This window comes from Athene noctua, chromosome 1 (assembly GCF_965140245.1).
Source record: "Athene noctua chromosome 1, bAthNoc1.hap1.1, whole genome shotgun sequence".
Taxonomy (NCBI): domain Eukaryota; kingdom Metazoa; phylum Chordata; class Aves; order Strigiformes; family Strigidae; genus Athene; species Athene noctua.
In genome coordinates, this window is record NC_134037.1 from 83,078,835 (window position 1) to 83,092,559 (window position 13,725).

Below are 13,725 nucleotides of genomic sequence, written 5' to 3' on the forward strand. Positions count from 1 at the left end.
TTTCAAATAGTTACCAGGTAATAGTGTTCTGTTACTTTAGTTGGGAAAACTTAAAGATGAAAGTGTGTTGTTTCTGGTTTGTCCTCTTAGCATTTAGACTTCTTAAAAGTAATACTTTGAATGACACTCAGTTCTTTTGATAAAGTACCCTTACTTGGAGTTTTAAGCTGTATGAGCCCTGTTCTGTATTGATATAAATATTCAGATCTTATCGTTTTTATAATCCATTTTACTTTCTTCTTCAGAATCCTAAAATTCTTCTGTTAGATGAAGCAACAAGGTAAGAAAGAAAAAAGAAATAGAAATGATCTATCTGTAAAATCAGATCTGGGAGGTGTTCTCTCTTCTTTCTTTGCATGCCCTTGCACAAATTATCTAGCCCCTTATTTTTCTCTACCCACAGAAAGAATGTGTTTTCTAGAATGTGTGAATTAGTTAGGAGACCTGTATTAAAAGCTGTTTATGCAAAGTGGAAAGGATAGCTGGTACACTGTGTTGTAATTTTTCATGGAGTTAAATCTGTAATATGTAACTTGATTTTGAAACATCTACTGAAACCTTTTTTGTGTCTTTAGCTTAAATGAAGATATTAGGGTAAAAAAGAGCTGATTATACTGTAGTATAACTTAATTTTTTTCACTGATTTAGTGTTATTTCTCCATGCATATTTTTGCATATGAGATATGTGATGCCTATAACTTGTATGTGTGCACTAAGCATAATCACGAAACTTTCCTGCAGTTCCATTGGCTCATCTTCAACAACAATAGCAAGGGTTTGCAGTTTTAGCCAAACAAGCCTAATGCATATAAAACTAGCCTGTCTTAAAGTAAGAAATATCATCCTCTCTCCCCTCCCTGCTTCCTGTTTCTTACTAGTGCTTTGGATGCTGAAAATGAGTATCTAGTGCAAGAAGCTCTGGACCGGCTGATGGAAGGGAGGACAGTCCTAATTATTGCTCATCGTCTGTCCACTATTCAGAATGCTGATTTTGTTGCAGTCCTTGGACAGGGTAAAATTCTTGAATGTGGAAAACATGAGGAACTACTTGCCAATCCAAATGGACTTTTCAGGAAACTAATGCAGAAACAAGCTTTTCTTCAGAATAGTGATACTTTTGCATTAGATTTACAATCTAGAGAAAAGGATGTATTAAAAGAAAATGTATGAGAGAATGTATAAATAATGGAAGCTTACAAACTACAAAGAATATAACTTATGTTTCAGTTATATAAAGTAAATGTTATATTTTTCCAAAGTGTACAAAATATTCTTTTGAAACTTAAATGTGTTTAAACTTTTTATTGAAAGCTTTTTAATAATTATTGCCACTTTTAAAAACATCTATCACATTGAGATCATTTCAGTGTATATATTTTTCTGCTTTGTGTTATTGAGACCATTTAGAATCTTGTTTGCTGTAATGCACTGTATGATGATTTACTGCATTCTCAAGTAAGTTCAGTCTTTTAAGGGTAATTAAATGACAATCTTACCATTTTCATATCATTGTCTCTGCCCTTTTCAAGGAACTTTTTCTTGCTGTGCTTGTCAGTAGTCTTAAAATGCTGGAATTCAAAAATGTGTGACACTAATGTACTCTTGAGAGTTCTGCCTGACTTCACTGTCCTCTCAGTTACCTTTTGTTCTGAAATCTGAAAGTTGATTATGATCACCATCTACAGTTACTGTAGAGAATTACCTATGAAAACATATTTTTGAGAGTATGGAATCATGAGTTGGAGGAAGGTTCTTTAAAAAAAAACCACAAGCAAACAAAAGCCACACAAAACAGCTCAACCAAACAAAAATCTGAGTTTACATAAGGACAAAGGAAGCATATTGGTATATTAAGTCAGCACAGGAAAATCTAAAATTTGCATGCGTTTTCTCCCCTTCTCTATTTTCCCAGCTCTTTAGTTTCATTTCCTTTGTAAGGTGTCGTCCGAAAGAACATGCTCTTATATATGTAAGGTTTTGTCCTTCTTTAAGGCATATGTAAGTTCTTTTTATTGTGACTTAAAATTTCATCTATAGAAATTCCTGGTTTTGCCAAATTACCTTATTAGGGACAACTAGTAAACCACCTTCGCAAGGACAACTATTAAAATAATAGCATTTTAATAACTGCAGGAGGGTACATTTGGCAGTAAAGAGTAGGCTTCATGTTTCTAATTTAAGAATCTCTTCCAATAGAATCTCTCTAAACTTTCTGAAGATGCAAAACCCCACAAGATAACTTTAAAAAGGTAGAAACTTTCCAGGTCACATTAAAACTCATCTATGGTAGAAAAACTTGCTGCTGGAAAACTTTATTAGCAATAGATGACATACCTAGTGCTGGGCAAGCTTAAAATGTGCCATTAATGGCCCTTTGTGGAACATAGTGAAAACACTACAGAGATCCCTGTGCTAGGGAAGGAAAATAAAACTACATCCAGACGTAATTTTATCTTCTGATACAGTTTTACTAGAAGCAGATACTGTACTAAAAATACGCCAAAAATACCATTGACCCAGTTTAATTTCCGTGCTGACTACCAATTATTGTCTTTGTAATGTGTTTAGAGGGACTTGAACTTTAGTCTTTACTCATGTAATCCCTCCATATGTGAGATATAGTGAGCCCCTTTGTTCATGTGTTTACACAGGTTACAGGAATCACTTAGAGCCAATTTGAATGAATGTTTTATGTCTTTTGTTTATTAGTTGTTCTGGCAGGGTTGCGGTCTACAGAAGAGTGTGAAAAGCTATAGAACAGCTCTAGTCTGCAGAAAAGTGAATGTCTGTCACAACAGGTACGCTGGCTAACAGACTTTATTCAGGTTAGAACCACTCAAAATACTCCTTGGAACAAATCACAGACCTCAACAAGGTGAGAAAAACGTTTCTTAGTAATCTGCAAGTAGAAAGCCTTGCTGGACAACTTCAGGTTTGTGGTTTACACACCTGTAACGTATATGATGTGTGCATATGGCATGCTGCATACTTCCACAGGAGTGTTAGTCAACACTGGATATGGTTACATTTTTAACTGTAGGAGCCCTAGTAGCTCAGTGAGGAAAAAGGTGTGAGCAAGAGAAAAATTAAAGTATCACATTCTTTTTGTTGCAAGAGTTGAAGACCTTCCTGTCTAAGGTGGAAACTGTTGGTGTATCTCTAACAATCCTGATACGTGTCTTCTGCTAAGGACCACTATTTCATGGCACTGCTTTGCATAGCGTGGACCATAGGACAAACAGGGGCCTCCATCTTAAACTCACTGACTGTATTTTCCATCATGGCCCCCTTCAGTTTTTAGTAATAATTGTGTATCTGCTATTTGTTTTGTTTAAGCTACTGTTAGTAGGAAGAGGTTCAGTTCCATGAGGGATGGATGGTATTACCAGCTCAAAACAGCTGTGCTACTCCTAGTGCATTCCAAAAGAGAAAAGGTACTTAGAAATGCTTTTGATTACACACAGTTAAACATACAGTTTAAGTCAAATTAAACTTACCCAACTTTTCCTGAAGGCCAGACCTTACTCAGAACTGGTAGAAGTTTCAAAATGTCCTTGCAGCCCTGCTGCAGCACATTATATAAGGCCAACTCTGTTGTAGGCCACACACACTAGTGTTCAGCTTTGGCCTAAACATATATTCTCTGTGTAGAAAAGTAGTAAAGATGATTTCCCAGACATTAAAGAATGAATGTAATTAATTTCATGTGCACACATGTAAACATTTTTCAGCTTCTATCACTAGTTGCTGTATTTTAGTTGATAGCTATGGGCATCATTCTGAAGTCTTACTAATAGTGCCTTTTTTACCTCTGCCTCAGAGGCCGGAAGTATTTCTTTCCTTTTGCTTCTCAGTCATGACTTGCAGGGCTTAAATACTGTATCTAATTGCTTGCTAAACTGAATGTATTAGATTTGAGTATTTGGAGACTTCATGAAAGGTCAGTTCTCAGTGTACGCTTAATCCCTTTACTGTATTCCTAATCAGTTTTCTGATTCTTGACAGCATAAATGTTTTTCTGAGAGAAATAAGACACTGAACATGAAGTGTCTTGAGTAACTTTATTACTTAAACTACTTATTAAACTATTTAATGCTTAAATACTGTACTGATCACAGCATGCTTACTGCAGCCAAAGACTGGCATCTCAGAAAAATCTAAAGGTCTTTCAATTCAGATGTCAGGTAGTTAATACAGCTTTTTTTGCTTTAATCTCCTGATACAGAGAGCCTCCTTTCTGTCAATACTTTCATCTTTGAAAAGGGAGTGGACTCCAGTTAGGGGAATAACAGAAGAGACTATCCTGCCTTTGTGTTCTCTGCCAATTCTGTCACCGCATTTCCACTTGCTCGACATTTTCAGCTGTCTTGAATGGGGAGAATTGTTTCCAGTTGCTTAAGGGCTCTTAAACTCATGATGCAGTGATCCAATAGATTGATACTCTGACCTTTTAGGGAACTCTGAATCTGATGAAGAAAATGGAACTGATCTTTTATGTATATCTTTGTTTAAACATCTGCATAGTCCCATAAGGCATATTAAGTTAACCAATTCATAAGAATTTTGATTGCTCTGCAGATGATAGAGTTTGCTACTGTCCTTTCAAACTAATTTTCTTTCTAATAGGTAGGTAGCTATTTGTGGCTAGTCTACTCAAGCAGTATTTTCTACAATTTCAATCCATTGATCAATAAATAAACAGAAGTAAAAAGCTTATCAGTCCCCTATATTTTGAAGTTGTGACTCATTCCCATTATCCTAGGTCAAGTCCCCACTAGGTCAGTGTTGTCAAAATTGCCTGCTGGACATTGACCTTTTCATGTGAAAAACAAATACCACATGAGACCCAATTCAAGAACTGGTTAAGTCTCTAACCGATATCAGCATAAACTATTTTTGCGTCAAAAGCAATTTAGAGGTGGTGTATCTTTTCTCATGAAGATGGAGCTCTTAACACGGGGCTGGGACATCACCCTCTACAGCTACCTGAAAGGAGGTTGCAGAGAGCTGGGGATGAGACTCTTTAACCAAGTAGCAAGCGACAGGACAAGAGAGAATGGCCTCAAGTTGTGCCAGGGAAGGTTTAGACTGGATATGAGGAAGCATTTCTTTCCAGAAGGGGTTGTTAGGTGTTGGAATGGGCTGCCCAGGGAGATGGTGGAGTCCCCATCCCTGGAGGTGTTTTAGAGTCAACATAGGGCTTAGGGATATGGTATAGTTGAGAACAGTCACTGTGATGATCTTCAAGGTCTTTTCCAACCTAGGTGATTCTGTGGAAAAACAGAATCAAAAGGCAACTGCGTAATTATTCTCAGAGGAAATGTAGCAAAGAGAATAAGGATTCAGTGAGCAAAAAGCAACAGCTCACACTACATCACTTTAAGATTTTAAAACGAGATGTGGAGCTTTCAGTTTTTGAAGTAACTTGAATGTCACCATTTATGGATGTTGGGAAATGTGGATGGCAGCTTCAGTTTTACTCAGTTTTCCCCCATTTGCTTGTTTGTATGTGGATTTTCTGGTTGGTTTTGTTTTTTTTTTCTTGATGAAACAACAGTAACGTGATTTAGCATTGCTGAATGGTGTATAACAGAGAAGGCTATATAGAAGGATACGACATTAATGTAACCGTATAGTGAAGCTCAATTAAATGCTTATATTTTACTTTTCCCATAAAATCAAAGCAAAGGAAGATGAAGTTAAAAGGCAAAGCACTGAAATAGAGAGGTGCCTCATACCTCAGTATGGCAGATGAAGCATCTCAAGTTTATCTCCTCTGCATTTCACGTTGTCATATTGGACCACAACCCACATAGAAAACAGCCATAACTCTTCTAATCAAAGAATGTTTTTGGAAAATGTGGGAAATTTTTGAACAGTGTTATTTTTTATTAATTCTATGGTAACTAATTAGCTTCATTGATAACATACATAAAAATCCTTCCCCAACTAGATGGTATGTATGTGGCAAGAGCTCTTTTTCATACAAACCAATGTAGCTGTTTTCTTTCAGTGGGAAAATCTAGTTCCCCTCTAAGACTAAAATTAATTCTATACCACTGAATAGTTGTAGTAAGTGATCGTTATTTACCATAGATGTGAAACATACCAACGTTTGCATGGAGCATGTTTTCGTCGCGTTTTTTAATTATTTTTTTTTAAGAAATCTGGGGACAAACACAGGTTACAGCACAGGCTATTTGGGCAACTTAGTGGAATGCACGTCCTTCCCAAAGTGCCAAGCAGCAGTTTGTAATGGTCTTTCAAGGGGCATCCAAGCCACCTTTCTCGGCTCGAGTTGGTTGGCGCCAGACCTGCCTGAATTCAGTGAACACTGGCTCCTGAATCCAGCCTTGCGAATCCCTCTGGCCGCATCCCGAAGGACCGAGCGCACCCCGACTTCTTCCGGAAGGCCTGGCCGAGGGGACCCCGCGGCCGCCTGCCCAAGCCCGCGAGCGAGGAGAGCTGGGCCTGGGGCTGTGTCCCTCTTCCGCTCCCCCCCTCCCGGGAGCAACAACCCTCTCCCGAAGATAAGGCAGAAACTGGGATTCGGTAACTCCCGGGCCTGTGACAACTACGCTGTATTTATGAGGGCAGATTCCCGCTCCTGGGGTGCAAGGAGGAGGCCCGGCCCGGCGCGCAGGGTAAGCAGCCGCCTCAGGGGGCCGCTGCCGCGGGGCCTCCGCCGCTCCCCGGCAAGGGCCCCGCCCCGCCCCGGCGTGACGCGCTCAGTCTGCGCCCGGCGGGAGCGCAGAGCCGGTCCCGCTCCTCGCTGCCCGGTCATGTTCCCCTCGGCGCCCGCCTCCCCGCGGACCCCCGGCGGGTCGGCCCGCAGGAACCTCGGCAGCGCCGCCGCCAGCCCTCTCTCCCGGCTGGGCGGCAGGAAGAACCTGGCCGTCGTGGCGGCAGCCAGCTCCCCGGTGCTGTTCTCCCCGGTGGCGCGGAGGAGCGGCTCCCTCTCCGCCCGGTGAGTCCCGCCCCGCCGGGCCGGGTCTTTTCCCGCCGGACCGGGGCCCGGCCTCGCCCCTCCCGGCGCGCTCTGAGGCTCCGGGGCCCGGCGCCCCCCGCGCTCCCGCCCGCCTCGGCCCCGGCGTTTCCCCTGTGCCGCCCTTCCCTGCTGCGGGCGCAAACCCTGAGACTTCCGTTGCCGGGGTTCGTGGCGGGCGCCGCAGTCGGGGGTTGCCCGCGGGGACCTTCTTAGGAACACAGCCGAAACCCGGCTGCAGACGCGGAGGCTTTTCCTTCATCAGGCTTTTCCGCAGGCCTTACCGAGTAAAAGGAGGGGGGAGAGCGTCATTTGGTCAGGTGTAATAGTCGGCGTTTAGATTATATTGCTCCCGTGCCTCAGTAACTATTAAGGCACATTTCTGAATGAGCCTAATGAGGGCTCTGCTGGGAAGCTCTTGCTTTCAGCTGTACAAGAAGGTTTAACAAAATATTTCGCCTCTCTTGGCAAACCTTGCCTCGTTTTTATACACTCAAGCCACTGTAGGCTACAACATTGCTGTTTCCCGAATACAGTTTTACCATTTGGTTTTCTGTTGGATGTATTGTAAGAGACTCAGTATCTGATCATCCTTAAATCTCTTTTCAATGATTTTTCTACAACGTCTTTTTGAGATGTCTGTGCACTAGGTCATCCTAGTACTCAAGAAGCTCTATGTACTACAGAGTTGTCACGATGTTTTCTGTTCTGCCTTTTATTCTGTATTTAGTCACTCGGATGTTCTGTTTGCTGTTTGACTGTCCTAAATAACATTGCACTGTCAAGGCGCTGCCACTCTGATAGTTGGCTTCGTTTATGACTGTGCTGAAGATTTTAGACTCCTGTACAGATTGATAGAATGGAACCTTTACTGCAGTGTATGAATTAGCCTTTATTTCTTCTGTATTATTTTTGCTTATTGCTTTCTTTTATACAGAGTTTGGTCTACAGTAAGACCTTTCCTCATATCTCCCAGCTTGATTTCTTCGGGAATCTTTGTTAAGGGATGTTCTTGAAAGATTTGGGGAGATTTAACTACTTAATATTGCCTGGATTGTATACACTGACTCTTTTTTTCAGCATATTCTGATAGGATTTCTAGGCATAACTTTTCGGTATGAAAGAGAAAAAAAATCTGTGAGAGTTACTAATCTATGTTTACTCATTTTGTTCATTTACTTTCATACAGGAGTAGTAAGCCTGTTAGTCTGTGGGTTTTTAGGTGTTCTAAAATCATATGTAGGATATTTGATATACTCACTTCTCATGGTAGCGAATTTTGACTGAAACATTTTATAGTTGAACACTTTTAAGGTTCTTTAAAAGTGGTATTAGACATTAAAAGTATAAATATATAATACCACATGATCAGTGTTATAAATATCTCATTAGCATTTGAATTTGATTGTTCCTCAGATGTATCCCTAATATAGGAAAAATATGAAAATAATAAGAACCTCTGTATTTAAAAAGTAGATAAAATAGTAAAAGTTTAGGGATTTCCCTACCCCTCCCTGCCCACTTAACCCTCTTTCTCCCTTCCATATGAATCAAACCTCAGATTTAACATGAGCCCCAGATCACTTTCAGGGATTCAGAATCTCTTTTCTCAGGGACAGCTAGTTTACCTCAACAACAAGACTGCCTTTTTTCGATTTGGGGGAACTTTTACTTCAGGTCTATTTAATATGGTGTTTTTCCATACCGGGTGTCAGGCTTATCTTCTAGCAGCATATCATCATCTTTTGGTATTTCACACTGGAGAGGTCTGTGGAGTCATTTTACTCGTGAGGAGAAATAGAGAGGGCAGTATCTTCTAAAAGCAGAGAAATGTACCCACAATCATGTTCACAAGAGAAGACAGACCTATGCTGTTCCAGAGAAGGTGGGGGAAGATGCAAAGCAGATTTTCTAAATTACATTATGAAACAAATAATGACTGAAATGCATAAGAACTGCAGTCTCCCCAGTAAAACAAGAGCAGTGGAAGTGCTAGCTCATCCAAGCTGCCACGAGTGTTCAGTGTTGCACAGTGCATCGTGCCCAGCAGCAGTGTCAGAGCTGGAGATGGAAACAGGCCATGTGGTCAGGGGAGAGCTTCTCTTAAGCTTCTCCTGGCATTGTGGCTAGCCTTATTCTGTACATAACCAGAGTACAGAGAAGTTGAACAGTGATGTTTTTGCTGGCGGAGGAATGCATATTTCAAGTCAGTTCTTGAAAAAATAAAGGAATTTGACAGCTAACAACTTGTAAGGAGGCCATCAAATTACTGCTTTAGATGGTGCTCCCAGAGGGAGCATGTTTATTTTACATAAACCCATTTCATCACATCTGTTTCTAAATAGATAATAAGTAAATGTCTGTTGAAACTGATGAAGAAACAACAAAAGACTAACTTTTTGGTTTTGTTTAAGAGCAACTCCTACCAGAGTTATTCAGCATCCCTCAGCAAGTGAGACTGTCAACTATGATGTTAAGGCTTTTGGATCCTCTCTGCCTGTTAAGGTTATGGAAGCCCTAAAGAAGGCTGATGGTAAGAACTGATTTTATCTGTTATTTTTCTTATGAAAATTGATAGCTGAGAGAAGTGTTAACACATTGATGCCATTTAAATGCTGACTTTACAGTGGAAATGGAAATGTTTGTGCCTTGGTTGAATCCAGTGTGGTTACCTACATAACTATAATTGAAATAATGCCCATGTGGGTATGGATGCATGTAAATATCCATCAGGTGCTGTCTTAACCAATATCTCATAAAATCCAGGGTTATAAAGAATAGTTGTTTTTAGTAACTTTTGCTAATTAGTTCTTTCTCAGCTTTTTCACTTGTTGTGATTCTGTTGTGTCCTAGAGTGGATGCTCTAATTTTATTTAATATATTTTTAATCCACATTTGTTATCACTTCTGAAAGCCCCAATGATACAAACCTTTCCCTGAGTTCAAGAAATTGGTCTCCTAAGCATTTTTTTTCCTGTGGATAAGTTTTCTTTCTATAGTAGATATAAGAGGAACAAAAAATATGTATCTTAAAAATAATCTTAAAAATTGCTAAGCAATTAAATAATTATTATAATCTGGTGTAAATTGATGAAAATATCTTCTGGGATTGTCTTGCTTTTCATTCAGAAAAGTTGAGTGTTTGTCAAATGGATTTTTAAACTATATGTAGTAATTTGGTATCTTGATCAAATACATCAAAATTCTAGCATGGAATTTAATAGAAAGTATATTTCTTATTTTCATATGAGAATAAAAGTTTATCAGTTTTAAGGTTATTCTGCAGTGTTTTAAAAATCTGAATGTTTTTAAAAAATTACTTTTTATGTAGCTAATGACCAGCTGAGCGTTCAAGTGGATGAAAGTGGATGGGCCTGGCTAGTCCATAAAGAGAGGCTGATTATTTGGAAGATTGGTCAGTCTCCAGTAGCTAAGGTAACTGAAAGATCAAGATGGAAAAATTTCTGTACATTATGCTAGTTGCAGAGGTTGTGGTTTTTTCTTTATAAATTGGAGTTTGTCTGGTTCCCCCAGAAGCAGTAGGATTGGTATGGAGTCACACTAACAACAGTAACTGAAACTCAAACTTTTGAGGAAGCTTAACGTTTTTATATTCCTCTTTTCATTTTTAATTGTCTCTCCAACACTAAGATTAATTCTTTGCAGTTTAATACGTGTGTCTCATGTTAGATAGTCTCGATAAAGCTTCTTCTAATAGTTAAAAACTAGTTGATATGTTACAGACTGGTTTAGATTATTCTGGGACTGATTTTCAACTTGTCAAAAAAAAAAAATAGTTTCGCCTGTGCTGAACATATGTTTCATCTAGGTTTCTTACGTCAAGCAATTTTTTTGCCCTCTGGACAGTGTTTCTTTCAGCATCATGTCAATGAATAGCAAGTATGGTCAGAGGAAACCTGCAGTTACAAAATCAATATTTTTCGATTAGTGCAATATGAGTTACTTATACAGATTCTGCACGTACAGTGGAGTGGCAGATATACACATTCTGGTACTTGCAGAGATTTGTTCAAGGGATTAAAATTCTTCTGACTGTTCACCTTTGTGGGGGGAGGGACGAGTGTTTCCCCTCTCCAATCTGTTAGTACCTAGTGAGCTTTCTCAAGCAATTCTAGTTTTAATTTTGTTTTACTGCCTTGTTAGCATAATCTGTTAAAGAATGGTCAAGTAATTGCACCTCTGAAAGAAGTAATTCAATATTGTAGAGTTGAGAAACACTCAGAAATAACTAAAGAAAAACACTGATATCTGAAAATACACAAGTAGGTGTTTCTTAGCTCTTTGCTGGTTGTGACAACCGTTCTGAAAATGTCTTGTCACGTTCTTTTGGTTTGTTTATACAGTGTCTGAGCTAGTTGAAAATTAATTTTTAACAGGGTCAAAAAGTCTAAAGACTTTGAGGCAGAGGAATAAGTTCTTTCGGTCTCGTATTTATTGTGGCATCTCTTTCTTACAGTTATCTCTCTGCAAGGAACTGCAGCTGCCACCCAGTGACTTCCAGTGGAGTTCTAGTTTAGCAGCTATATCTTGTCTCAGTTCCTCAGGTGAAGCACCTTCTCTGCAGGTGATCAACTGCTAAATTTTAGTGTTTAAATATACTTCTAGAGTAACTTTGAGTATATGCTGTTTTATCAAGTTCTCATTTGAAAACTGCGTTTGCTGGTGTACTATGTATTCAGAAGGTCAGGACTGAGAGTTTGCAATAAATATGTTTGAAATAAAATCCTGCTAGTCTTTTCAAATGACCATTTACATGTTAAAGGATCAGATTAAGTAGTAGTTTTCCTAAGGATTACTTGGTGTGCTTTCATAACAAACAAAAATACAGTAAACTAAGAAGTATTGTGGTAATAAACAGCAGGGCCAATGTTCGGTCTAAGCAAGTGCAATTTAAATGCATGCTGGCTGAAAAAGTTGTTCAGCAGATTTCATTCAGAGTACACTTGAATGGGAAGCAAACACCAGCACCCTGCCTTGGCTGGTCTTTATAAGCTGGCACTGTGAGAACAGATGATTTAATCTGTCTTGACTGATTATTTTCCTAAGTGCATTTTCGTAACATACTGTGTTAGAGAGTGAGGTTTCAAGATCAGTTAAGTTTTCTGAAAGTATGTTAACGTGTCTGTTCTATCATTGGTGAAGAAAAGAAGCTCTCATTTTCAGCTTGGGTATAGTTTTCAGTTATTATATGTGGTGCTTTAATGAAACTGGATAAGCAGTTGTCTTTGGAAGGAAGGAGAATATGTGATAGGATCTTTTCTCTTGACTTGTTATTGTGTTAGACTTCCAGATGATGAAAAGCAATCTTAATATCTTGTGATTAGCTCATAAAACTCTAAATCCTCTATGACTTAGTCATATCCAAAAAAGTTTAAGAGGAAATAATACACCTAAACCAAGATTATTTTTTTAAAAAAAATTTCATATTTCTTCAGCATGTGAGATATGCATGGATACTATGATTTTATAGAGTGAAGTATAAATATTACTGATAGAAAATATTTCACTAAAATGCAAATTGTTAAATAATGAGCAGGAATCACAAAGGACAATGCAGTCTGTGGTGATGCTTTGTTATGATGTTCTTTAGCCAACTGCTTTCCTTTGTGAAGATCTGTCTATAGTCAAAAATCAGAAAACTCCAGGGAGCTCAATAACACCTCTCAGCTACAGATCTGTTCTGTGATTTTTTTCAACAACCAGTAGATTAGGTATAATGCTTTCTGTCTAAATCTCAATTTGAACAAAGTCTCTTGCTTCATGCTTTGAATTTGGTATCTGAGTGATTTCCTGAGTCAGAAAACCTAATGTGGGCACACTGTGGGCTTATGTCTTTATAAAGAGAAGAGCCACAGTATGATTTAGTATTTCTCTTAATGACACTAGAGCAGTTTCTTTATTAAATTACAGGTTGCATTTTAAGTCTTTCATAGTATCTTATAACTCTTGGCGTCTGGAATTCTCTACAGGCTCTTTTCTGTATTGCAACTGTAAGTTCTGTTTGAATTTCAGTAGCAGACCCTGAATTATCAGGAATAAGAACCAGTAGAAAATATTTTTGTTAGCAAAATAAGCGAATATAACATTCCCTGCACATACTAAGTTACACTACAGAATCGTTTTGCAACTCAGTTCTAGGTTTGTCAGTGTGCACCCATATGTATTTACTACTTTTTTGTATGTTTGTCACCCACAGTCTAGATATGTAAAATAACATGTTTTAGTTAAAGCTGCAGTCTTATTATTATTATCTTGCATGTTCTGTTATTTTCTCACTTCAAGTCTCTGGCAATAATGGTTGCTACCAGTGAAGGTTCTGTGCGCTACTGGCCCAATCTTGCACATGAAGGTTCCTATACAGAGACTTTTACAGACTTTGGAGGCTCTCTGTGCAGTTTCCTAACACCAGTAAAGGTATGGTACAGTATGATTTATATTAAAATACTGCTTTAATTCCTTATTTAAAAATTAAAAAGCATGTTCCACATGATCAGTCCTAAATCTCCAATAACTGTTGCAAAGCAAAGTATCAAAGCAGAGTATCCTGAGGAGTAATTTCAGAGATTGTTGATGATTGGGATGATCTTAAGTAGCAGATATGAATGGTAGTCATAAATAATAATGTTAAAGTTGGTGAAGCATGCAGGATTCAACCACAAGGTTAACAGGACTGGTTGGTACCTCAGCCTATGAGGAGTATCAGTATTGCTACTGTGATT

At 38.8% G+C, this 13,725-nt stretch overlaps 2 protein-coding genes across 6 annotated transcripts in view; both read left to right on the plus strand.

Annotated features, from left to right (window-relative positions):
• Positions 1-1,504, plus strand: part of ABCB10 (ATP binding cassette subfamily B member 10) — a 28,294-nt gene extending 26,790 nt beyond the window's left edge. For all 3 annotated transcript variants that reach the window (XM_074925287.1, XM_074925296.1, XM_074925306.1), the window contains 2 exons: positions 246-280; positions 879-1,504. In XM_074925287.1, coding sequence (XP_074781388.1) covers positions 246-280; positions 879-1,170 — 327 coding nt within the window. In that variant the 3' untranslated portion in view covers positions 1,171-1,504. The remainder of the gene's footprint in view (positions 1-245; positions 281-878) is intronic.
• A 5,260-nt stretch (positions 1,505-6,764) lies between these two features.
• Positions 6,765-13,725, plus strand: part of NUP133 (nucleoporin 133) — a 36,711-nt gene continuing 29,750 nt past the window's right edge. For all 3 annotated transcript variants that reach the window (XM_074925320.1, XM_074925336.1, XM_074925329.1), the window contains exons 1-5: positions 6,765-6,967; positions 9,400-9,518; positions 10,317-10,420; positions 11,463-11,570; positions 13,289-13,420. In XM_074925320.1, coding sequence (XP_074781421.1) covers positions 6,783-6,967; positions 9,400-9,518; positions 10,317-10,420; positions 11,463-11,570; positions 13,289-13,420 — 648 coding nt within the window. In that variant the 5' untranslated portion in view covers positions 6,765-6,782. The remainder of the gene's footprint in view (positions 6,968-9,399; positions 9,519-10,316; positions 10,421-11,462; positions 11,571-13,288; positions 13,421-13,725) is intronic.